At 43.3% G+C, this 27,108-nt stretch overlaps 1 protein-coding gene across 1 annotated transcript in view; it reads left to right on the top strand.

The window, feature by feature from the left end:
- Positions 1-10,426: 10,426 nt before the first annotated feature.
- Positions 10,427-27,108, top strand: part of GNAI1 (G protein subunit alpha i1) — a 103,409-nt gene continuing 86,727 nt past the window's right edge. The window contains exon 1 of the mRNA XM_066238965.1: positions 10,427-11,006. Within this exon, the coding sequence (XP_066095062.1) occupies positions 10,889-11,006 (118 nt within the window). The 5' untranslated portion in view covers positions 10,427-10,888. The remainder of the gene's footprint in view (positions 11,007-27,108) is intronic.

The raw sequence follows: 27,108 nt of genomic DNA, 5'->3' as shown, positions 1-27,108 counted from the left end.
TCCTCACCCTCTCATCCCTCCCATCTCCCACCCCCTCATCCACACCCTTAGTCTCATCCCTCCCATCTCCCACCCCTCATCCTCACTCCTCCCATCTCCACCCCCTCATCCTCAACCTTACTCTCATCCCTCCATCTCCACCCCCTCATCCTCACCCTTACTCTCATCCCTCCATCTCCACCCCCTCATCCTCACCCTTACTCTCATCCCCCCATCTCCCACCCCCTCATCCTCACCCTTACTCTCATCCCCCCAACTCCCACCCCCTCATCCTCACCCTTACTCTCATCCCCCCATCTCCTACCCCCTCATCCTCACCCTTACTCTCATCCCTTCCATCTCCCACCCCCTCATCCTCACCCCTCCCATCTCCCATCCCCTCATCCTCACCCTTACTCTCATCCCTCCCATCTCCCACCCCTCATCCTCACCCTTACTCTCATCCCTCCATCTCCCACCCCCTCATCCTCACCCTTACTCTCATCCTCCCATCTCCCACCCCCTCATCCTCACCCTTACTCTCATCCCTTCCATCTCCCACCCCCTCATCCTCACCCTTACTCTCATCCCTCCATCTCCCACCCCTCATCCTCACCCTTACTCTCATCCTTCTATCTCCCACCCCTCATCCTCACCCTTACTCTCATCCCTCCATCTCCCACCCCCTCATCCTCACCCTTACTCTCATCCCTCCCATCTCCCACCCCTCATCCTCACCCTTACTCTCATCCCTCCATCTCCCACCCCCTCATCCTCACCCTTACTCTCATCCTCCCATCTCCCACCCCCTCATCCTCACCCTTACTCTCATCCCTCCATCTCCCACCCCCTCATCCTCACCCTTACTCTCATCCCTCCATCTCCCACCCCCTCATCCTCACCCTTACTCTCATCCTTCCATCTCCCACCCCTCATCCTCATCCTTACTCTCATCCCTCCATTTCCACCCCCTCATCCTCACCCTCTCATCCCTCCCATCTCCACCCCCTCATCCTCAACCTTACTCTCATCCCTCCATCTCCACCCCCTCATCGTCACCCTTACTCTCATCCCTCCATCTCCACCCCCTCATCCTCACCCTTACTCTCATCCCCCCATCTCCCACCCCCTCATCCTCACCCTTACTCTCATCCCCCCATCTCCCACCCCCTCATCCTCACCCTTACTCTCATCCCTTCCATCTCCCACCCCCTCATCCTCACCCCTCCCATCTCCCATCCCCTCATCCTCACCCTTACTCTCATCCCTCCCATCTCCCACCCCTCATCCTCACCCTTACTCTCATCCCTCCATCTCCCACCCCCTCATCCTCACCCTTACTCTCATATCTCCATCCCCACCCCCTCATCCTCACCCTCTCATCCCTCCCATCTCCCACCCCCTCATCCTCACCCTTACTCTCATCTCTCCATCTCCACCCGCTCATCATCACCCTTACTCTCATCCCTCCATCTCTCACCCCCTCATCCTCACCCTGATTCTCATCCCTTCCATCTCCACCCCCTCATCCTCACCCTTACTCTCATCCCTCCATCTCCCACCCCCTCATCCTCACCCTTACCCTCATCCCTTCCATCTCCACCCCCTCATCCTCACCCTTACTCTCATCCCTCCATCTCCCACCCCCTCATCCTCACCCTTACTCTCATCCCTCCATCTCCACCCCCTCATCCTCACCCTTACTCTCATCCCTCCATCTCCACCCCCTCATCCTCACCCTTACTCTCATCCTTCCATCTCCACCCCCTCATCCTCACCCTTACTCTCATCCCTCCATCTCCACCCCCTCATCCTCACCCTTACTCTCATCCTTCCATCTCCCACCCCCTCATCCTCACCCTTACTCTCACCCCTCCCATCTCCCACCCCCTCATCCTCACCCTTACTCTCATCCCTCCATCTCCCACCCCCTCATTCTCACCCTTACTCTCATCCTTCCATCTCCCACCCCCTCATCCTCACCCTTACTCTCACCCCTCCCATCTCCCACCCCCTCATCCTCACCCTTACTCTCATCCCTCCATCTCCACCCCTTCATCCTCACCCTTACTCTCATCCCTCCATCTCCCAACCCCTCATCCTCACCCTTAGTCTTTAGTCAAACCGATCTTTGGGTTCCTTCATCAGGCCGACCTCAGCTCTACTTTAGGGACTTTGCACCTGCTCTTTGCTAGGAAGAGAGATTGGAATCCTCTTCCCCCAATCTGTTTTCTTCTTATTTTCCATTTCACACCTCAAAAGCTTCTCCTCCACAGAATGATGTCCCTGAAACTCAGTTAAATGATCCTGCTGAACATTCAGTTAAATAATCTCCCCGAACACTCAGTAAACTACTGAATGCTTCCCTCAGAGAAACTGCCTGTTGGGGTGAGGTGTGTCACTCAGATTGGGGCATGAAGGTGCATCACTCAGACCACCCTTTAGGAAATCATAGTTGGGTAATTGCCAACTCCTTCACCTTTAGATGCCCTGTGTTCACACGTAGGTTCAAGCCTTACTCTTCCAGAGCTGCTCAGAGCCCATGACTGAACACGTGGGGTACTAGACCCAGGCAGATTGTACCCAAAGCAGAAGCTCCCTAATGACAAAATCTCTAGGGGCTGGAGGAAGAGATCTCTCTCTGTCTGGCCCAGATTTTCTTAAATTTGCCCCATAGTCTGAGGTTCTTTGCACTCAATACTTCCTCTTTCTTTCTTTCCTTCCCCAGGGGTCAGAGCTGAATTCCAGTAGAAAGTTCTTCCCATCTCCTCCTACTCCCTTCTCTTCTTTATCATTCACAAGCACTTTCCCCAATAAATTTCTTGCTGGTCTTGGTATTTATCTGCTTTTATGAAGACCTGACCTGGTGCACTCACTTATAATACAGTGTGTTACATCATGTTCATGATACAAATATTTTTAAACGTATCCTGTTTAATTTATCTGCTTACCTATTTATTTAATAGCTGTCTTCAACTACTGCACCCATCCCTACCCCAATGCAATAGGTCCTTTCCACTATCTATTCCTAGTGCTAAGAACATTGGTTGGCTCATGATAGGTCTTCAGTAATAGAAGACTAGATTTATACTCTAAATATAGCTCTTCCCCTTTATTCATTTATTATGGGCATTTACTGTTCTAGTGGTTGGAGATAAAGAAATAAACAAAAGAAACAAAATCTCTGCTATTTTGAATTTATATTCAAGTGAGGGAAGATAGGCAACAAATAACCACAAAAATATGTGTTTTGTGATAACAGTTATAAAGAAATCATAGTGCACAGTAAGGGAATGAACAGTGACAAGTAGGTGGTTAGGAAACATATCTCCCTTCTATGGTGACATTGAAACAGAGATTGGAATGAAATACAGGAGTGAAACAAGAAGACAAGTGGCCGCAGTGCTCCAGGCAGGGGACAGAAGTGCAAAGGCCTGACGAGGGAGTGTGTGTGGCGCGTCCACAGCAGAGCCTGGGGCCAGGGAGGCTAGTGCACAGAGGGCATGCAGAGCAGCAGGACAAAGTTACTGATGAAAGAAGTGAACTTGGTCAATAAGGTATGTCATCATAAGAACTTCCGATGGAAATTTCCTCTAATTAAAATGAAAAGTGAATGGACAGGTCTTAGTAGAAGACTGACAATATCTGAGTCATATTTTCAAAGGATGACTCTGGTGGCTCCGTAGAAAATAGGAGGGGTAATGATAGAAGCAGAGGACTAGAGAGGAGGCCATTGTGACATTCCACAAATATCTCAGTCTAGGGTTTATCAGTGGATGGTGATACCTGTCCAAATTCTGGATATATTTGAAGGCAGAGTTAACAGGATTTCCTGACAAATTGAACATACAGGGTTTGAGGGAAAGGGTGGAATTAAAGATGGCTTTTTGGCCTAAACAAATGGAAGGATAAAGTTGCTAAGTACTGTTTACTGCTATTCAAGTTCAATTGTACAGGTTCAGCACAGGAAGGCCAAGAGTTGATTTAACCAAATTTGAGGTTTTTCTTGTTGAATATAATGATGGGGGTGTTATGAGGATATATGCAAAGAAATGATTGTGCTGTTGAAAGGTGAAACACAAGCTGCAGAAGTTGAGAAATTAGCACGTGACAGGGGTGAGGAACAGGGAAAAGACCGTATGTCAATGGACAGAGGGACTTCGGGATTGAAGAATTAATCTAGATGATGTATCAGCGGGAGTGAGATGGAAAACTCAGAGCTCAGAAAGGGAGGCAGCCATGCTCTTCCTTAGCATAACGACTTCCTTTTCTATCCCTGCATAGTACCTGAGAAGAAGAGCAACAGAAAATTAAACAGTAAGAAAATCCTAAACCCACTTCTCCATCAGCCATCTCATGGATCTACCATTCTTCACAGTTAAAATCCTTCCAAATTTCCTCATTAAGCTCTGCGTTCTCAGCATTTACACGGTGTGGCTTCCACTCACAACAGTACATCAATGTGCTTTGGTAAATTTGCCAACCATCTCTCATTGAAGTGACAGGCTCACAGGAATTCAGAATTTTGGGGACCTTGCAGATGATCTACTGCAACACACTCACTTTTATAGATAAGGATACTGCAATTTATAGAGGTTAAGGGACTTTCAAAAACAAATATGCATATGAAAACAGAGCTTTGAATTGCTCTATCTATGGTTATCTAATTGCTTGCCTAGAGCTTCTGCCGTGCTAATTCTTTCTTTACACTCAGGCTATTTCTTGATGCATTTCATATGATATATTACCCTTTTCTTCTTAAACCCTTCTCTCCTTTACTGACATACTATTGTATTCCTCAATACCCCTGGCCTCATCAACAGGGACTTCAAGAAATACCAGTTTTAGCAGGAAATTTAAGCCTCCCAAAAAAACGTTCTCCAAATACTTCTGAGTCCTTCAATGTGACGTCAAACATTCACATGTACTCACAAATTGGTCATTGATTGAAGTCGCTGCATATTACCCTCCATGTTTTTCTTCTTCTCCAGTTGCCCTTTGTCATGGACACTGTCTGAAGCTACTTGAGAGAGACCGAGTATTGCAGTGGTTCCATGCGCCTCAGGAAGATGCAAGTGTCCATACCCAAAGTTCTGTCTAGATGCCTCCAGTCCATCAGTTCTCTGGTGCCTGAGTGGTGGTATGTTCCATGTGGAGAGGATGACCTCCACGTTCTCTCTCTCCCAAAGAAAAAGTGCTGCACACCCAAAAAGTGCTGCTTGTCTTATAAAGGCTCTCAGTAATAATTCAATGGATTCTTTTTCATACTATTCCCAGAATCTCACAAATGGTTTTGGTTTGGAGCCCTTATATCTACAACTATAGAATGATACAGATGCCATGCTAGAGCCTCTATTCTTCTAACTAGCCTTTCTCCAAACCAAACCCTCTCCATCTTATTTAGAAAGCAGAAAGCTCAATGTAGACAATGGAGAGGTAACCACATGCCTGCCAAATCTGTTCCCAACTTAGCCAACCAAAAATACACACTACCCTTCTGTGTGTGTGTGTGTGTGTGTGTGTGTGTGTGTGTGTACATGTCGGGTTGTCCTGATTCTACCTCCTTCTGTGGTTCTTCCTTATTGCCACACTAATCCATCAACACACTAAGCCATCGCATCTCAGACACACTCTCCTTTCCCACTGTACTTGTTTGTCTGAAGGCAGGATGAGTAGGGATACATTTGAAGGCCAGAAGGTATTCTTAAATTTTAATCTCAGTTTGGACACAAATCCCATTGACTTTTCAATAATATAGTAGAATCTCAAGGTTAGAAAGGCTCATATATGTCTAGATTTTCCCCTCAATATATTATCTCTATTTTTGTATCTTAGCCAAGAATAAATACATTTCTGAGATTCCTTATTTCCTTTGAGGAGATTTGTACACATTTTTCCTCATATCAAGGTAAAATTTGTTTGTTATAGATTTCTGTCAGTACTTCTAAATCTATCACCTCAAACATAGACACAAAGGGTCTATTCCCTCTGATTTATGATATCTCTTCAGTCATTTGGAAATAACTATCATGTCATTTCTTATTTTCTTATTTCTATATTAAATGTCTCAAGTTTGTTCAGTTATTCATAGCTTGAAGTTACATTAAAAACTGGATGCTCTAAAGTGAACGTGTCCCAATTCATCTTTTAACATATGTTCCTAACTCTAACATACGATGCTCAGTATTATTCAGCAATGAAGAGAAATGAAGTATTGATACATGCTAACAACATGGATGAAATTTGAATACATTATGCTAAATGAAAGATGCCACTAACAAAAGACCACATACTATATGTTTCTTTTATATAAAATGTCCAGAGTGGGCAAAGCTACACAGACACAAAGTAGACTAGTGGTTGCCTAGGAATCAGGGAATGAAGGGGTAGGAAGATTGAAGGGATAATGGCTATGAGTATGGGTTTTTTGTTGGGGGTAATGTAAGTGTTCTAGAACTGACTGTCATGATGATGGTTGCACAACTCTGTAAACATACTACAAGTTATTGAATTGTACATTTTAAATTAATAAATTATATCTTAATATAATTGTTTTAAAAAATAAGATGTCCAGAAAAGAATCAAACAGTAATCTGAAGTAGATTGGTTTACTTCTGGATTTCAATTTCACTCTCTATAACATAGACAAGTGAATAATATCTGCTCCACCTGCTTGATAGGGTTGTTGAGTCACATTTTACAACATCATAATTATGTAAATTATTAACTTGAGTGACTCTTACCACCTCATATCTAGGTTGCTAACACAATCCACTTGCTGGTAACTCATTTGTTTTGCTGGGTAAGAGACTTTTTTTAAAACAACTATTACCCTACCCAGGAGAATGCAAGGAACATTTAGTAACCATTATATAAAGTCCAACACTTTCACTTAATATTTAAAGCTATTTTCCAACTTTGTCCTATACTTTTTATCATTCTTCACAAACAAATTACATTTTAATTATACAACAATTGCTTTCTCCAACAGGCACTTTGCATATTACCCCATGTAGCTGGGTTTTCCTCCTAAAAAATATGCCATTACTGATGGAAAGTTTGTGTCTCTCACCAAATTCATTTGTCAAAGATCCAACCCTAATATGATGGTATTTGGAGGTGAGGCCTTTGGGAGGTAATTGGGTTTGGATGAAGTCATGAGGGTGGATCCCCCATCATGGGATTAGTGTCTTTATGATAAGACAGTGAGAGACTTGATAGAGTTCCTTCTCTCTACATGTGAAGGTACAGCAAGAAGTTGGCCATCGGGCAAGCCAGAATGAGAGTCCTCACCAGGAACTGAAGGGGTAAGTACAGTGTGTCCGTAAAGTCATGGTGCACTTTTGACCGGTCACAGAAAAACAACAAAAGATGATAGAAATGTGAAATCTCACCGAATAAAAGGAAAACCCTCCCAGTTTCATACCTGTTCGGTGCAGTTTGATGTGGGCTCACGCACAGATTTTTTTAGGGCTCCTTAGGTAGCTATCCCGTATAGCCTCTACAGACTCGTCACTGACTGATGGCCTACCAGAACGGGGTTTCTCCACCAAACTGCTGGTTTCCTTCAACTGCTTATCCCACCGAGTAATTTTATTCTTATGTGGTGGCGCTTCATTATAAACGTGCTGATATTCACGTTGCACTTTGGTCACGGATTCAAATTTAGCGAGCCACTGAACTTGCCTCTGTACTGTCCACATCTCGACTGGCATGGCCGTGGGTTGCTCTACTGTATACACAGTGTTGCATCATCATCTGCGCATGTGCACATGCTGCCACATCATCCTACAGAAACTGGGAGGGTTTTCCTTTTATTTCACATTTCTATCGTCTTTTGTTGCTTTCCTGTGACCGGTCAAAAGTGCACCATGACTTTACGGACACACTGTATTTTGACCTTGGACTTACCAGACTCTAGAACTGTGAGAAATGAATTCTTGCTGTTTAAACTACCCAGTCTATGGTATTTTGTTACAGCAGTGTGAGCTGACCAATACATACTCCTTGAAATCCCCAGTCATGGATTCCTTCAAAAGTTTTTTTGAAACATTCTTGTCATTGAATTTCTCCCCATACTGATCACTCCATTACTCTGTATTCTTTCAGAAGTCTAGCTTCATATAAAGCTAACTTTTACTTCTTATTATCCATGTATTCTATTTTCACTCCTCACCTACTTGCAAGCTTTTAAAATGAAAGCAGGATAGTGTGTTATACCTCTGTTCCTCCAAAACACATGTTTTGGAGACATTTCTATCAATACTCAGTAATGATTGCTTCCTCTTTTCTTGTATGATAATTGTTGGTCCAACAGTATGTGGCCTGAAGCTCATGGGAAAGACTCATCATAATAACAGATAATCCAAAATGGCTAATACATAAACACTGCATTGGATGTTCACTCCATCAATTGCTTTTATTTTTTAATTTTTTATTGATTGATTAATTTTAGAGAGAAAGGAAGGAAGAGAGGGGGAGAGAGAGAGGAACACTGATTTGTTGTTTCACCTATTTATGCATTCATTGGTTGATTTTTGTATGTGCCCTGATGGGGATCAGACCTACAACCTTAGCTTATAGGGAGGGCACTCCAACCAACTGAGCTCTCTGGTCAGAGAACTCCATCAGTTTCAATTCCAGAGCTTCTGATGAACACCAACATTTAGAGTCCCAAGAAATACAAAGAGAGTAGTAGAAGGTGATTATGTACTAGCAGGGGTCTCCAAACTTTTTACACAGAGGGCCAGTTCACTGTCCCTCAGACCATTGGAGGGCTGCCAAATACAGTGGTCCTCTCACTGACCACCAATGAAAGAGGTGCCCCTTCCAGAAGTGCAGTGGGGGCTGGATAAATGGCATCAGGGGGCCACTTTGCGGCCCATGGGCCGTAGTTTGGGGATGCCTGAGCCCGATCCTTTCTGTTGTTATAATACAAAAGGGCACAAAACACATCGAGGCAGTTCTTGAAATTACATTTCTTTTCTATTTTTTATTTTATTTTTTATTTTTCCAAAGTTGGAAACGGGGAGGCAGACAGATTCCCACATGCGCCTGACTGGGATCCACCCGGCATGCCCACCAGGGGGCGATGCTCTGCCGCAATCAGAGCCATTCTAGCGCCTGAGGCAGAGGCCACAGAGCCATCCTCAGAGCCCGGGCCAACTTTGCTCCAATGGAGCCTTGGCTGTGGGAGGGGAAGAGAGAGACAGAGAGGAAGGAGAGGGGGAGGGGTGGAGAAGCAGATGGGCGCTTCTCCTGTGTGCCCTGGCCGGGAATCGAACCCGGGACTCCCGCACGCCAGGCCGACACTCTACCACTGAGCCAACCGGCCAGGGCCGAAATTACATTTCTTGAGCCCAGCAGGTTTGACTATTGTAGGAGAGCAAGTAAAGGAAATGTCCAATAAGGAGAAAATTTACAATCTCCGCTTTCCCACTCTGAAGCTATTCTGCCTATAGCATTATTAGCTCAGCCTGACCTTCATAGAAAACTCAAGCCCATTTTTATAGTTTTTAGAAAATAAGATGCCCAGATATAAACCAAAGAGCCATTTTCTAATTATTAATACATGAGAGAAAATGTTTTTCTTTACTACCAGCCCCATCTTTTTACAGTCATCTCCTGCTATGAGTGTAAGTGAAAGGTGTAGTGCAACTGACAGGCAGAGACATCTGCTGTCAGTGAAATGCCTCCGCAGCCCCAGGAGCTGATCTTGCCCAGATCAGTTAGAGCTAGAAGGATGGAGGATAGTGTGGATCAACTCCATCTCATATTATGTGTATGGAAACTAACGCCTGCAAAAAGGAATAACATGCTCAGTGCCTTATGATTTACTAATATGGTCATACATATTGGTTCAAAACTTGACTTGGTGCCCCAGAGGAGGGCGGTTATAGTGTGGAGTAGTTTTATTTGGATGGGTATTGTTTTATTACTCTTGTCATTTAAAAATAAACCTTTTGAGTCTTCATTTCACATTTTCTTAGGTTATGAGGAAATCTCTCAAAATGCTCTCTGCTTATGAAATGAGAACGGAAGGAGGGTAGGAGAGAAGGGAGGGAAGAAAAACAGAAGGGAGGGAGGGAGAGAAGTAGGTAGGTAGGTAGTTGATCTTCTAGCCCCCTCTCTAGACTGTTCTGTTTCTCATTATTCCTGTCTCTGTTTTCGACGTGGCTCCATTCTCTTCCCAGATCCCTCTCTCTATTTCCCACAGTCCTAAAGGCCATCCGGACAGGGGTTTTACATTTCGAAAACCTTTGCTGGATTGCGGGAGCTGGGCATGCTCAAGCGCCCAGGACTGGCACTTTTCCGCTTGCAACTTTGGCAACTCTCCCACCCGCGCCCCGAAGGAGCAGGCAGGTCCGCACAGATTCCTGGCTGCTGTGAATAAACGGGAGGAAATCATCCCACTCCCGCGGAGGGAGCCAGGAAGGGGAGCTCGCTGGGCAGTTCGGAGTGCGGGAGGCGTCGCGGAGGGACGCGCTGGGTGGCGGGCCCCGGAGTCCGCGCAGCGGGAGCGCCCGCCCGAGGGGAGCTGTCCGGGGGCACGTGCGCGGGAGCGCGCTCTGGGAGGGGCCCCAGGGGCGGGGCCGCGGCGGCGCGCGGACGCCGAGCTCCAGGGCTGCCAGAGGCGGCTGCGCGGACACGGGAGGAGGGCGGCAGGCGCGGTGCCGGGAGCCTCGGAGCGCAGGGCTGTGGGCGCGGAGGAACGCCGGGAGAGGAGCCGGGCCGCTGGCGCCCTGGTTTCCCCGCTCCGATTCGGGAGTGGGAGTGGGAGTGGGCGGGGGCGGCGTGGCCGGAGCCGCGAGGAGCGCCAGCGCCCGCGGCCGGGGAGGAGACTCACCTGGGCTCCGAGACAGCGCGGCGGACTCGCGGGGAGCGGCAGCCGGCCCTCGGCCCTGGCACCATGGGCTGCACGCTGAGCGCCGAGGACAAGGCGGCGGTGGAGCGCAGCAAGATGATAGACCGGAACCTGCGCGAGGATGGCGAGAAGGCGGCGCGCGAGGTCAAGCTGCTGCTGCTCGGTGAGGGCCCGCGGGCGCGGGGCGCGGGGCGGCGTCCGGGCTGGAGCGGGGCCGGGGCGCGGCGGGCGAGGCGGGCGAGGCGGCGCCCCTCTCCCCGGCCCGCCCCTCCCTCCCGGCGGGGGAGCGCTCGCCGGCGGTGGCGCCGGGCGTCCCTTCGCTCGCGTGCCTTGGCGGGGACCCCGCGCGTCAGCGGAGGAGCGGATCACGAGGAACCTCTTTTTTTTGAAGTTAGCCCACCTTTATAAAGATGAAAGGGAATTCGTGGCAAGAAAATAAAAGACCTCTCCCCTTACCCCCTACCCTGAACCCCTTCCTACAAGGTGTCCGTGTAGCGGTTGTGGTTTTCGCAGGTTGAGAGTGCCACGTTTTGTGAAATCAGTGCGCCTTTTCTGGGGCCTCCGTGGGATTGAAATGTCTTTCCTGTTAACTTCCTATGGAGACTCCAAACGTTGAGGGAGTCCTGATTATATTTACCTGATTATGTCTGCGTAGGGAAGTAGGCTATGCTGGATGCTTGATTTTTATTACTATGAGGACATGGATTACTACCAGAGTTGGGTTGCATTTACTCCAGTGAGACACATGAGCTCTGACAACCGATGTGAAGGTAGGAAAGGCTCTCGCTGGACAATTGGATTCTCTCCGCTGCCAGGGTTTCTGATGGATGCGATTTGCCAGGTACAACGCTTAGGCTTTTATTTGTTCTGAATATTGTTCTCTTGGTGAAACACTGTGAGGAGTTCTTTTCCGGGTGCTTCAAAGGAGATAACAGAAAAAGAGTTAAATTAGATTTTGACTGAGGGATACATTAGGTCAATATTTACAGCGTAAGAATTGTAGATGTTTGAGATCTGAGTTAGGGCTTTCTTTTGTTTGCTTATCTGCCTCCCCCCACCCCCAACACACACTTAATAGGTATTCAGGTAAATGAAAGGTTTCTCAGAAACATTTGCACTTCCAGCGATTGCTTTTACTTTTATACATTATAATAAAAGAGAAATACTGCACAAACCTGTTTTCAGTAAGCTTCTGTTTCATTCGTTTAATGACTGCAGGGAAAATGGTGGGGTTTTTTTCTCCATTTTTTGTAATCTTAGAAGCAGCAAACTTGGAATGACTAAAAGTAATAATGATCTGAGTCATTTTGCAAGCACACTGTGAAATAACTTTGCATTTTAAAGACTTAGGTGTCTTTCTTCACCATCGCCCCCAACATAAATCTTTTGTCAGTTAATACTGTCTACCAAAGTTTTTACATTAATAAGAAATACTGTATTTTGCCAAGGTCAGTGTATTTTAGAAGAGAAACACCCTGGTATGGAAACGTGCAGGTGCTTTTATGAATTGAATGTGCTTGAGTTGAAAACGAAACGAGGATTAAAAAGTTCTTTTCCTGCATTTCTGCACTCCTGCGCTGATAATCCTGTTTCAGTGTATGAGTTTGAGTCAGCCATCCACCATGTTTGAAGCAATTGAAAAATGAGTCCTCTGGTGGTGGTTTATGCTCTAATTGTTAGAGAGCTATGACTAGGATAAAGGTCCACGGGATTGGGTTTTGTTTGCATTCAGAGGGGATCAGTGTTTCTCAGCCTTAGTACTGTTGGCATTTCGTGCAGGATGATTTTTTGTTTTGCAGGTTGTCTTGGGCATTGTAGTTTGTTTAGCAGCATTTTTGGCCTCTGCCCCATTTGATGCCAGCATCAGCCCCCACAACCTGTGCCCCCCCACAGTGTCTCAGGGTATCTCCAAATGTCACCTGGGGGCAAAAATAACCTGGCACAGAACCAGTGTTCTAGATTAACAATTAAGTATAGTTGAATGTGTAATGTAGAATCAAAAATTGCATGAGAAAGGCGAGGCAGAGTTGAGATTTTCAGAAGAAATTGTGGAATTTTTGTTTTTTCATAACAATAATGTTAGAAAGATTTCAAAATGATTTCAAGAAATTTTTAGTAACTGAATTCAGCTGTCTTTCTTAGCTTTAGTTTTTTGTTTTTCCCTACATGTCTTCTCTTTGTAGAAATGGTCTTGTGGGCCCAGCGCCCTTCTCCTCCCCTCCTCATCTTACTCCCACTCTACTCTGCCCTTTTTACCCAGAATTCTAGCACCCTCCTTCCCGCAATCAGAATACTGGTGTACTTATTTCATAAATCTTAATTCTTAGAATGCTTAAAAAAGATTTTTCTCCCTGATTTGATTTTAGCAGTGAAATGTTGACCTTTGCTTCTTTTTTGGATGTGTAAAGTGTGTGTAAGCAGCTCAGTGAAATCATTCCCTATAAAATACAGCAACTGAATGAACTAGAAATATTCAAAGGTTTCTACGTAACCTATAACCAACATCTATTTCATTTACATTAGGTCCTCTTCCTCTTCAGTTATTTTTTTCTCATCAAATGACTTTTTTTTTTAATTTAAGGCAGAAAACCTCCAAAGTACATTTGAAACAGTATATTAAATAGTTCATTATATTACAAATTTTCTGAAGACATGTTTTGTGTTTTTAGACAGCTGGGTTGAGAGATTCAGGTATGAGATGCACAATATTAGTAAAAAGAATTTGGGACTGGGTGTCTATTACAATTTTTTTTTAATCAGGTGTTTTATTATCTATAATGGGAGCAATGAATTAAGCCTTTAATAAAAGAGGACCTAGTCTAATCACTGACCTAGAGAAAATTAGGTCAGGGTTTGGGTGTTTGAAGTCTTTAGGCTTAGTTTTCAGACTTCTTTATAAGAATAACACTACTAAATAGATAAACTTCTTTTAATAAGGACCGTTTTTTTATATATGGCTAATCCTCTCAGGGAAGATATTTTTTTATTGTTACATCTTTGAGGATGTTACAATTTATCATGCTTTTAAGAGCAGTATCATTAGGCCTAGACTGTTGTTTCAGTGAGACTATATTGTACATATGGATACTTATTAAATATTAGTTTATAATTTTTAAAGATATGAGGTTAGATAATATAAGAGTAAGTTTCTCATGCATTAATTCTTTATGTCATTTCACTCTGAAGCTTTGAGTTTTTATTCTTTTTCACTGCACCTCATTATTCTGTGCATTCCGTTCATACACTCTCTCACAAAGTGAAATAAAAATAAAAAGCCACACCCATATTTCTTTCTTTAGCTTGGTTTAAATATTATAGGTGGAGTGAAATGAGATGAGGGATTAGATTTCTTCTGCTTGGTGAATATTTTTCTGTTGCTGCCATCAACCAGCTGTTTGAGAAGCTACATCATTAATCTTTTTTGCTCCCTTTAAACTTGCCTTATGACTTCCTTAGTTGAGAAATTCTGGTATTGCAAAGCTTTTGGATTTTGCATTGCTTTAGCTATTTCCTTAGAATTGGCTCAGGATCTGAGGTGTCAGAAAGCTTGTTTCCTTGAATAAATGGACCTGGTATTTCCACATGGGTTCTGTGCTCCTTGCCCACTCACCTGCCTGTGTTAGCAATTACTTTGACAGAAGCCACAGGTGGTCTTAAAGTGTGTTTTAAAAGGGTTGATTTTTCTGTATCTTCTTTTTTTCATTTTCACATTTATAATTCAAGTTCTTCTCTGCCTTTGGCAGCCTAATTTCAAGTAGGCTTTCCTGCTTCTGGTCTTTGCTTCTAGCTCTTCTTCCTATCGCTTCTAGATCTTCCTCCTACCTCAGTTACCATGAGAATTCCTTGCTCAGAAGTCTTTGTTGACTTCTCTGTTGACCTCTGCGGAAGAAAAACTTTCTTCTAGAACTGGCTTCCCTCTGTCCTTATCCTTAGGACCTCCCCTCCTCCAAGCAGGAAGGGTTGGCACAATGGTCAAGCATATTTCGTTTCTAGTGCTGGTTGGCCTACGCCCTGCGTGTTTCTCCCACTAGTGTGCGCACTTGAAGAGCAGAATCTTAGTCATCCTGTGTCCCTAACATCCATTTACCTTGTTATGTGCATAATTATTCTTGTTTTAAATTAATATCCTGTGTAAGATTAGGATTTACCTAAAACCTTATAAAAACTTATACTTTTTCATTTTCAGCATCCATGGAAATAAGTTATCCAGACAAACAATGTAAACGGAAGGAGGAATAGTGATAGTATATGATGAACAGAATGAGCACATGGAATCTAAAAGCGAATTGTTTGGTTTAAGAATTTCTATCCAGGTTTATAAGACCTTTAACAGTCATTGCATTATTTAATAAATAAATTAAAGAAAATGACAATAGATATTCCTTGGAGGAGGGTCTACTTTGTTGCAGTTGGAGTTCTAGTTCCTAATAATATTTTCTAATCTTTTTTTTTGGCTTCTTTTAAACATAAAGAATGTGAGTCTTATTAAATTTATCAGTGGTAGGAAATATAATGGCTATATTACAGATTTTAGTGGAAGATACAGGAAATATTATGACTATCTTAAAGGATTTAGTGGAAGATATTGTTTAAACCTGTAAAAGATTGCTATTCCCTTTTCAAGAAGTGAATAGCCAATCACAATCTTAATTTTTATTTTCTTATGCATCTCTATGCCACACATTGACATGGAGGACCTGAATGTATTTCTCACATTGCTAGGTCACATAATTCTTGGTCACATGTTCTGGAATGCAGCTACCCAGTGTGTGACTTAGAGTGTGGCATTGGTGCTGCTCAGACCCCAGGTGCATTGAGCTGTCTGAAGTAAGGTCAGTGCATCAAATGGTATAGTGCTTAGGCTGCTGTCGTAATTTGTTAAATACTAATTCAAAACCTTATAGAAATAAGGCAAATAATTTTGAAATGAAATGTTCTCTACCATAATTTAGTGGTTTAAAACAATGCCAAATTTATTTATTTTACATTTTTGGAGGCCAGAAGTCCAAAACGGTTTCAGAGTGTTAAGATCAGGATGCCAGCAGGGCTTATTTTTTTCTGGAGGTCCCCGAGGAGAATCCTTTTCTTTGCCTTTTCCATCCTCCATCTTGATAGAGACTTTCAGCTTTCATTGATTCATGACACTTTTCTCCATATACAAAGCCAACAAAGGCTGAGGGAGCCTTTCTCGTGTGACCTCACTCTCCTGCCTTCCTCCTTCGTTTACAAGGGCCCTCTGATGGAGCCTTTCTCGTGTGACCTCACTCTCCTGCCTTCCTCCTTCGTTTACAAGGGCCCTGTGAGGGAGCCTTTCTCGTGTGACCTCACTCTCCTGCCTTCCTCCTTCGTTTACAAGGGCCCTGTGATGGAGCCTTTCTCGTGTGACCTCACTCTCCTGCCTTCCTCCTTCGTTTACAAGGGCCCTCTGATGGAGCCTTTCTCGTGTGACCTCACTCTCCTGCCTTCCTCCTTCGTTTACAAGGGCCCTCTGATGGAGCCTTTCTCGTGTGACCTCACTCTCCTGCCTTCCTCCTTCGTTTACAAGGGCCCTCTGATGGAGCCTTTCTCGTGTGACCTCACTCTCCTGCCTTCCTCCTTTGTTTACAAGGACCCTGTGAGGGAGCCTTTCTCGTGTGACCTCACTCTCCTGCCTTCCTCCTTCGTTTACAAGGACCCTGTGAGGGAGCCTTTCTCGTGTGACCTCACTCTCCTGCCTTCCTCCTTCGTTTACAAGGGCCCTGTGATGGAGCCTTTCTCGTGTGACCTCACTCTCCTGCCTTCCTCCTTCGTTTACAAGGGCCCTCTGATGGAGCCTTTCTCGTGTGACCTCACTCTCCTGCCTTCCTCCTTCGTTTACAAGGGCCCTGTGATGGAGCCTTTCTCATGTGACCTCACTCTCCTGCCTTCTTCGTTTACAAGGACCCTGTGAGGGAGCCTTTCTCATGTGACCTCACTCTCCTGCCTTCCTCCTTCCTTTACAAGGGCCCTGTGATTACAGTGGGCCCACCCGGATAATCCTGGATACCAGTCTAATTTCAGGATCCTTATCTGTGATCGCATCTGCAAAGTTCCTTTTGCCAGGTAGGGTAACAAGTTCCAAGGATCAGGGCCTGGGCATCTTTGGGGGCTGCTATTCTGCCCACTACTGTTTGCCTTTCCGGTTCTCAAAGATTCATGTCTATCCTGTGTGCAAAATGTGTGTACCCTGTCTCAACATCTCCATAAACCTCAACACATGATAGCATCATGTCAGTGTCCAAAATCTCTTCCAAATCTAATGATATCATTCACGTATGGGTGGAATTCTGGATATAATACATACTGGGACAAAATTCCTTATTATCTGTGACCCTGTGAAGGAAACACATTATCTGCTTTTAGAATATAATGGTGGGACAGGTAGAGGACATCATTTGTAGACACTCCCCTTCAGAAGGGGAGAAGGTAGAAAGGAAAAAGGAGTCACCAGTCCCATGGACTTTACAAACTACATTATGTTCCAAGGTCTAGAAATAATCTTCTGGACTCCGCCCTGGGAGTCATCCTTTCTTTTTAATGAAAGGTAGCACATATTTGCAGCTGAGTCATTTTATCAGCCTGTTTCTTGCCTGTAGAATTATGGTGATCTGACAGCATTCCTTCATTTTGTTCTCTCTAATCTTTTTCCTCTCCCATTTTACTGTAACCAGCAAGCAAAGAGCAGGTGACACCTTCTACAGTTTGCCTAGGAATCTGCTCATTTAAGTATCCAATAGCTTAGAAGGTCTCCACCTGACTGCCAGACATAATTCACTTAAAATTGCTTTCACTCTATACAAGGATCCTCTTTCCTCTGGTTTCTAGTCAGATGTTCCTCTTTTCCTTCTGAGTCTTTACCAGTTAGCACATTTAAAGTTCATGTATCTATCCAGTCTGTCTGTTCATGACAATTTAGATATTTTCTGAGATCAGCTGTGTTTTCTCTGCCATGTGTCACTTCCTGCTGAGCCCTCACTGGGAGAGCTGTTAGCCTCTGTGTCTGCAGAGCGTGTCAGGCCCTCGAGCCTCTGTCGCGTTCCTCAGCACCCTCAGCTCTGCCCTTTGCCTGATTCCAGAGCCGTGTTCACGTTGTCTGCGTCTGTTGTCTGTTGCAGAAGCGCCGCACCCAGGTTTCTTTTTGATAGCTCGGTGTAACTTGAAGGAATGTGTAATGACTGTGATTTTATGTTCTCCAGTCTGTTGTAGTTTGTGTGGCTGTCACAGTCACAGCAGAATTGCGGTTTCTGGTGCTTCATATTGAACCCATGTTTCACTTGAGGCATAGTGTAAAAGAGGAAGACCTCTCTTTGTTTGCTTCCTCTTCAATGAAATTTTTCCTGACCATCAGTCTAAATTTGTATTCCCTCCTCTCCCTTCCTCACCACACCATTTTGAAGTTATCCTGTGCACTTATATTTTTATAGTCTATGACATCTGCGGGGTTGGCGCTATCAGAGCATGAATCTGTCCAACTTGTTTATCACCTAATGGAATGGTACATAGTAGTCTTTTCGTTGACATTGATTAAATATATGACTATTTCAATGGTTGACTATTTAAATTTTGACTAGTAGTCCTCTAAAGGGAAAATTGTGCCTAGGGTAATTTTAGTGAATTTTGGCTCAATATATCCCCATTTATCTCTTGCTGGTTAGAGTAACTGAAGCTTACAACGTTATTCCTAACACCGTTCTAATAAAGGAAACTAATTTGGGGGCCCAAATTCTTATTGCATGATCAGAAGAATATTGTGACTCATGGTAAATTAAATGGTAGAATGAAATGCGATTTTTGTATTGAATACTCTGGACACTGTTTTCAACAGGACTGTTGCATTGCTACTTCGCATGTTATTTAATTACTTCCTTCAAATGCATACAGTGAGGCATTAAATATGTTCTCAGAGTCATATCTCTCAAATGGGATGATGTGACTACTTTGGCTTTTGGGAGCTAGAAGGTGCTCAGAAGCCTACCACAGTCTGTTCTTTATGTCATGCTTGTCCTTATCTGGTAAGAATAACTGTTAGTGGTATTTGTAAGGGTGTTCTATATCCTTGGTGTTTAAATTATGCGTTGGTTTACTAGATCCTTAAAAGAATTTACAATCTACTTAGGGAAATAAAATATATGCATAAAAACAATTCCTCATAATGGCACATAGGAGAGAAATAGTATTACAATAAACACTAGGGAGTTGAGCTTTAAGATTGAGGTCTTTTTTATTTGTTTCTTTTTTTAAGGGAGAGGAGGGGAGATGGACTGCCGCATGCGCCCTGACAGGGATCCACCGGCATTCTGAGGAGGGGGGGTGCAATCAACTGAGCTATCCTCACAGGATTGAGGCGTGATTGCTGCTCTTGTGGAATGAGGGTGGAGGCGGCATGTCTCTCAGAAATTGCTGTGGTTATAAATCTGTCCAGTTCCTTCACGTAGTTCTGAGTTCCCTTGATCTTGACTGGCCATAAACTCTGTTTTGTGTGGTAACTTACAGTTTAGAAGTTATAAATGCCATCTATGCATTTAGCTTTCTTACATTCTCTCTAGATAAGAAATTTCATCCCTTCCAACTCTGTTTATCTCTGTAAGGAGACTCTCCAGATAGGGAGAGGTTGACCCAAAACTCTGGCAATAAAATGTTCTCTTTGAGACGTGGGCAAGTTGTCCTAGTTCTTTAAGCTTTCAGTTTTCTTTTTTTATAAATATCAGATAATAAATGTGCCTATCTCATAGGACTGGGGTTCAGACTAAGCTAATCCATCTAAAACACTTAGAAACAGGACAAGGCACATACGTTCTTAATAAATACAAGCTGTTAATATAAATACATACATACTTGAGAGACGATTTGGGGTCAGCCCTCCCTCTGCCTTGATCTGCAGTTTGATCCATTTATGGTCCTAGTCATCCTTTTGTTGACTTCTTAGCTACATAGCAAAGGCTTCAAGAAATATAAAACTAATCTTAATTACTAGTTTCTGATTCCACCATAACTTCCTCCTGGGACTTGGATTTCTGTTAGCGGTCTCTGCACTGGGAATAGACCACGTAAAGATCTGTGCTGCTGTTAGGAATTCTACAGGGAGTGAATTTTAAGTAATTCCAAAACTTTACAGATGATTTTAAAGTAGTTTTCTCTCTATTTTATTACCCATTTTTAAATGAATGCAATAATTTTCTGCTAACTCTCCTTTTTCTTTTTCGAAAATAAAACAAAGCTCTTAGTGTAAGTTCTGAAACATTATTTGAATTAATTCAGATCAATGTGCTGTTTCTCAGGTGAATTGGTAATTACTTTCTACAAGTTTTAAAATGTTTATAAAGTTCCCTGAACTGATGGCTCAAAGGGGTTCCTAATAAGACTCTAGAATCAGCATGAGTTTACTCGGAAGAGAACAGGAGCATCTCCTGGAGAGTGGCAGTAACCTCAGGATCCAGACACCAAGGACTCAACCCGTGAGCGTATTAGGACTTCTAATAAATTTTCAAAGGCATTCCTTAAGACTTAGCCTTGGATTACCTGTAGTTCTTTCTTTTTACTTTGCCTTTCTGAGGAGCAGTTCAGTTTTTTTTCCAGTAGTTTACTTATCTAATAATATACATTTTTGGGGGGGGGCAGCCTTTCATGATATTTAAGAGGCATGGAACCTGTAAGTAAATCATACTTAAGATCAATATAATAGGAGTTAAAAGAAAACTGCCTTCTTACAAAATTTTATTTTATTTTTTATTTTTTGTATTTTTCCGAAGTTGGAAACGGGGAGGCAGTCAGACAGACTCCCGCATGACTGGGATCCACCCGGCATGCCCACCAGGGGGCGATGCTCTGCCCATCTGGGGTGTCGCTCTGTTGCGACCAGAGTCACTCTAGCGCCTGAGGTAGAGGCCACAGAGCCATCCTCAGCGCCTGGGCAAACCTTGCTCCAATGGAGACTTGGCTGCGGGAGGGGAAGAGAGAGACAGAGAGGAAGGAGAGGGGAAGGGGTGGAGAAGCAGATGGGCGCTTCTCCTGTGTATCCTGGCCGGGAATCGAACCCGGGACTCCCGCACACCACAGATCGGGGACTGCATGCAGCGATATGACTATAAGAAGTCGTCATGCTGCTCAGTGAAGTCGTCAGGACCGATGCGATAGATGCTGCTCCCGTAATGCAAGGCCAGCACTCGACACTTGCTCCTCATTCCTCTGGGACTCTGGCCTTCAGGACCTTTCCAGGCACCTTGATTGTCTGCCATCCTCACACTTCCCTAAAGACTCCTGTGTCCTGGTTAATAAACGTTCTCACATCACGCCCAGCATTAAAAGTAATAAAATCTAAGCAGAACTGTTTATACCTTCCTTAAACACGGTCTCTGCTTAGGAAGAGAGGTGGATAGAGGGTGTGTGTGTGGGTTTGTATATGTGTGTGTGGTGGGGACGGCCTCCCGGACTTCTGGGCATTCTCGTTGACCTCCTTTGTGCCCTTGTCCCTGGTGGCCGGCTTCTTTCTTACTCCTGCCATCCGCTGCTTAAGTGTAACTATCCTTCTTGGTCCTTTGTGTCTCATTTTGGTCACAGGATCATCTCTCTTATTGTCTTGACCCTTGTTTGTCTCTGTGGACCCTGTCCACCTCCCAGTCTCTCTCTCTTCCTGGGCAGCCCTTTTCCGCAAAGCCAGTACGTGTGGCCAGGCCCTTAGCTATCAGAGTGCCCTGCCTTTTCTGATCACCTCAAGCAGGTGGAAAAGTCTAGGCTGCATCTCTCCTGCAGTGGTGCCAGGGTGCTGAGGAGACAGGCTCAGTGTCCCCTCTGCTGAACAACATTCCCTCCCCTGCTACTGCGATGTGTTGCTGCCTAGGTGACTTCTCCCAGAATATCATGTAGAGCCCCTCTGCCATTAGCAGTCTCTTTGTCTTCTCTGGTATACCACTCACCTCTGAAATGTTGGCTCAAAGAGCAAGGGATCGTGGCGACTCCCTGCCTCCTCTAGCCTCTTCTGCCGTCTGCAGTTTCTGGTAGGTAACTGGTCACTCCGTGGCTGCCAGGTCATGGTCTCTGTCATGGGATACCTGGAAAGTAAGCTGCTTGTACTCATCTGTTTCTATCTGGACGGCACTAATGCACCGTCTGTCTCTTCTCTCACTATTCATGTTACTGTAGAAGATAAAAAACACACACATTGATAATTTTCAAAATATTTCTTTCATTGCATTCTCTGTCTTTATGTTTCTGCCCTGAAGTTAGGGCAGTCATCCTTATTGTGTGTTCTTGATGCTCCATGTGTGCTCATCTTACATTCCAACACTCTTCTCAAACTTATATGCATAGAAATAAGTCAGAATCTTTTAAAATGCGGATTCTTATTCGGTAGGTCTGGGGTAGGGCCTGAGGCTCTGCATGTCTCACAAGCTGTCTGGTGGTCCTTTGCTGAGGCTCCACAGTCCAGTCCATACTTCGAGAGGCTAAGTCCTAGAGTCCTAAAGAGCTTCCTGGATCTTGTCCACTTCTCATTTCATGCGCATTTTTCAAGATGTGTCCCATCTTTGCTACGTTCATGAAGCCTCCCATAAACCTGTCAACAAAAGACTTAAAACTGTCTTGCATGAAGTAAGCACTCCTGTTGTGTATGTCCACATTTATGTACACACATGTAATACCCATCACACAGTATTATGTAGTTAAACTTCGAATGTTAATCTGGATTTTGTTTTATAATGCATTTTGAGAAAAACTGATATTATCTTGCATTCTGGAGAGATAAAAAACTATGATAAGTGATAATGAATCTTCTGTGTATTTAGTGAGAATTCTTAAAGCGAATTTCTTCTTTTGATGACGTGATTATTCAGGTTAGGTTGAATGTGACCTGATAACATTTCTGTGAACATTTTCATTTGGTAATGTATGAAATTCCTTGTCAGAGGTAAATAAAAAGTGATTGCCAACTCTGAGTTTATAATCAAGTTTTCCTAATCTGTATGTACAGACAGAGGGGAATTCTGATCTTAGAAAACTGTCCTTCCCATTTAATGACAGGTGCCTGAAATATTTTGTGATTAAATATAGCATAAATGGTCTGTAACTTCTGCTTTTATTGTAGTATCATTGCTGCTTGGGCTTACTTTAAGTTAGTTATGACATCTGGTTCTTATGAAACGTGTAAATTCATTCAACAAATATTCGTAGAATGCCAGTCCTGTGGTCTGCATTACCTAGGTATCTGGGAATGGAACAACCTTTGGGAGGCTGATGTCAATTAAAGTAGAAAAATGTTCTTTAAGCATATAACCATTAGATAAAAGCAATATGGTAATTTTGGCTTGTTTAGTTATTCATTTAAGTATAAAAAAGTGGATTCTGGGCTGCTTCTCTTTCCCATCGGCCTTAGTATGCCTTTGTAACAGATCATTTTAACTTTGTTTTGGATGATTGCATTTTATATGTCAGGTTGAATTTTATTGTTTTTTGCTAAAACTGTACAAAAACTTTCAGAGCAGAGAGTAAGTAATGAACTGCACAGTAATTTATACTGTGCCCATGGTGATGCGCAGTGTTTCAGAACTAATATCCCGAACACTCATCAGCCAAGAAATGTGGCCCACTGGAGTTTCAGCAGTCACATCCGAGATAACTTAAACTGTGATCTAAAGGTAACTAGTATAAAAACAGTGATTCTGAAAAATAGGAAACTTTTAACAGACTCTTAATAGTGGCTGCCTTTGGAGAGTCAGTCAACAAGACTTATGCTTTATAATTAATAAATAGACTTGTGTAGACTTTGAGTTATATGTTTAGGTGTGTGTGGATATTTTTGTTCATCAGTGAGCAAATGTTTTTTAAAAAATACAAAAACAAAACATTAGAAAATTCAGGCATTAGAATGAGTCTGTCAGATAAGCAACTTTTTTTTTCTGAATAAAGGTAGAAAATGCCCTGAGGAATTTCTCCAGTGGACCCATATACAAGGGGAATAAGTTGAGAGGTGAACTTTAATATCTTTTTAATTGTATAGTAGTATAGAATTCAGTTGTCATAATTGGCATGTCTGCATTTCTGGAAGTTAAATATTTATATTTATGATAGCTTTAATCAATAAATATCATGTGGGTAAATTTGCAACCAAAATTGCCAGCTAATTTGATAGAACATTTTGAGTAAAAGTAGAGTTGTAACTTGTCTCCCCCCCATATGTGGTCTGTGATTACTTATATTTGTTGCATTTTCAAGATTTAGTTGACTATAATTCAGTTTCTAAACTTGGTATGTGTGTTCCGTAAATTGAAGCATCCTATGGGAGCATTTTTGTTTTTAAATCTTCGGAATGCATTCTTCTCCTAATAATGGATTGTGTAATATAGATCCAAAATTGTTTCATATTTTAATGCAATCTACTGTTACAACTTCAGAATAGAGACTTTTAAATGACACATTTTGCAACTTTCTTGGGCATAAAATATTCAGGCTATTTTTCCTTCATTCTAGCTTTCTAATTTTATATTTATTTTCATGTATCATTCTCTTATAAAAATAAATTGGCATCTGTGCTATTACATATGGTAAACAATGCTAAGTGTGTGAAGAACACTGTTGTTTTAGGGAGGGCTGTTTCTGTACTGGGAAGAGATACTGCTCAAGCTAGCTTCAGCCAGGGGGACGTTATTACAGAGCAGGTTTGGAGGAAGCCTGAGGCAGGCGTTCTTTGGAGCTGTTGGTTACCGAGCCTGGTGCCCTTGGCTCTGGAGCTGCACGGTTTTGCTGCCCTGATTTCAATCCAGCCTTCTGATTTCCTCACTTCATGAGATTTAAACTCAGTTCACACCATTCACTGTTTCAAATACTTAGTTTTTCAAAATCAGACAAATCTGATCTACCCATCTCAATTTTTCCCTTTGCTGTGGGGCCCTTGGCTTTTGCACGTGAAGACTGAGCTACCTTCTGATCAAGTACTCACTCTTCTCTGGTTCAGGCAGCTGTGGTTGGAGAGGAGTATAGGTCACTGAGCTTGCTCCTCAGAAAAACCAGGGACAGGGCTGTGAGACTGTTTAAAAAAAAAAAAAATATATATATATATATATATATATATGGTGTGCTGCTTCCAAATCCTTTATATCCAGTATCAGAAAATAGTTTGCCTTTTAAACAACAACGAGAAAGTTTTTGTTTGTTTGTTTTGTTTTTTTGTTTGTTTTTTTTTGTATTTTTCTGAAGCTGGAAACGGGGAGAGACAGACAGACTCCCGCATGCGCCCGACCGGGATCCACCCGGCACGCCCACCGGGGTGATGCTCTGCCCACCAGGGGGCGATGCTCTGCCCCTCCGGAGGTTCGCTCTATTATGACCAGAGCCACTCTAGCGCCTGGGGCAGAGGCCAAGGAGCCATCCCCAGCGCCCGGGCCATCTTTGCTCCAATGGAGCCTTGGCTGTAGGAGGGGAAGAGAGAGACAGAGAGGAAGGAGGGGGGTGGTGGAGAAGCAAATGGGCGCTTCTCCTATGTGCCCTGGCCGGGAATCAAACCCGGGTGCCTCGCACGCCAGGCCGACGCTCTACCACTGAGCCAACCGGCCAGGGCTGTTTAGGTTTTTTTTTTTACAGAGAGAGAGGCAGAGAGAGGGATAGACAGGGACAGACAGAAACGGAGAGATGAGAAGCATCAATCATTAGTTTTTTGTTGTGCGTTGCGACACCTTAGTTGTTCATTGATTGCTTTCTCATATATGCCTTGACCGTGGGCCTTCAGCAGACGGAGCAACCCCTTGCTCGAGCCAGTGACCTTGGGTCCAAGCTGGTGAGCTTTTGCTCAAACCAGATGAGCCCACGCTCAAGCTGGTGACCTTGGGGTCTCGAACCTGGGTCCTCGGCATCCCAGTCCGATGCTCTATCCACTTTGCCACCGCCTGGTCAGGCAAAGAGATGGGTTTTTATTAAACTATTCCATTAATGATGACATACATATTCATTGTGTCATATGTTTTTGGTTGTTTCAGTCTTGAAACTGATTACACAAGATACTAATATTCAGTGTGACTTGAATATCTTGAGTCATGTACGGCATTGTTTTATGATAGGAATAAAATATAGGCATGACCTTCGTTTGTTCTGGTATTATTTTCAAATGTTAATCTATAATTATAAAGTATTAGGTGTGCACTTTGGACATTTGGGAAAATAAATCTTTGAGTAAGTTTCCATTCTCCATTTTGAGTAGTTGATGTGATAATATGTATATATGTAGCTGCAGTTTTTGGTTAAATGTTTACCTGTCATTAAACATTTTCTATAAATCTCAAGTTTGGTGGCTACATAATAATCCATTTTATAGATGTACTATAATTTATTTAATCACATTGATGTTGATAATTGAGATCTTCTAGTTTCTTAATCCATTATAGAGCTGTGATCATATTTTATGCATGTATTACTGCCTGCATTCCTGATTATTCCCTTAAATAACTGGGTTAAAAGGTTTGAAATATTTTAAGGTTTATGATGTGTACAGGTAGAATGCCTTACCCAAATGTTTGTTTTCTATCCAGACAGGTAATATGTGAGGCTGTTTCCACATATCCTCATTAGCTTTGAGTGTCTTGTAATTATCTGTGCAAAGTTTATGGATGAAAATTAGTTAACATTGTTACTCTAATCTGTAATCTTGTGTTTGCTTAGGGGTAATATAAAGACTTTCTATTCTAAAAATGTTAGTCCGGTTCAATTTGAAATTCACCAGAACCTGCCCTGTAATACTTTGCCTACTTGTTTGTGTGTTTTCCCCACTCACTTGTGTGCTTCTGGATCTTGTTACTTTCTGGTTTACATCACTTACTTTACTTCAAGTTAAATAAGAATATTTAGAATTGTTTAAATTGTTGGCCCACATGCCTTTGGTGATTTTAGCAGGTAATATTTTTATATTCACTTAAGTACATATGCCTTCATACATATAACCTAAGAACTTTTTAATCAGAAAAGAGTTTCTTTTTCTTTTCTGTTTTTATTTTTTTTCCCTTCATTTAAGTGAGAGAAGAGGAGATAGAAAGACACACCCACATGTACCCTGACTGGGATCCACCAAACGACCCCCTTCGGGGGTCGATGTTCTGCTCATCTGGGGCCCATGCTCCAACTAAGCTATTTTTAATGTCTGAGTCAGAGGCTCCCTGGAGCTGTCCTCAGTGCCCAGGGCCATTGTGCTGGAATCAATTAAACCAGGGGTCCCCAAACTACGGCCCGCGGGCCGCATGCGGCCCCCTGAGGCCATTTATCCGGCCCCC

Source organism: Saccopteryx bilineata, chromosome 7, assembly GCF_036850765.1.
Source record: "Saccopteryx bilineata isolate mSacBil1 chromosome 7, mSacBil1_pri_phased_curated, whole genome shotgun sequence".
Lineage (NCBI taxonomy): Eukaryota > Metazoa > Chordata > Mammalia > Chiroptera > Emballonuridae > Saccopteryx > Saccopteryx bilineata.
This window is presented reverse-complemented; position numbering and strand designations above follow the sequence as displayed.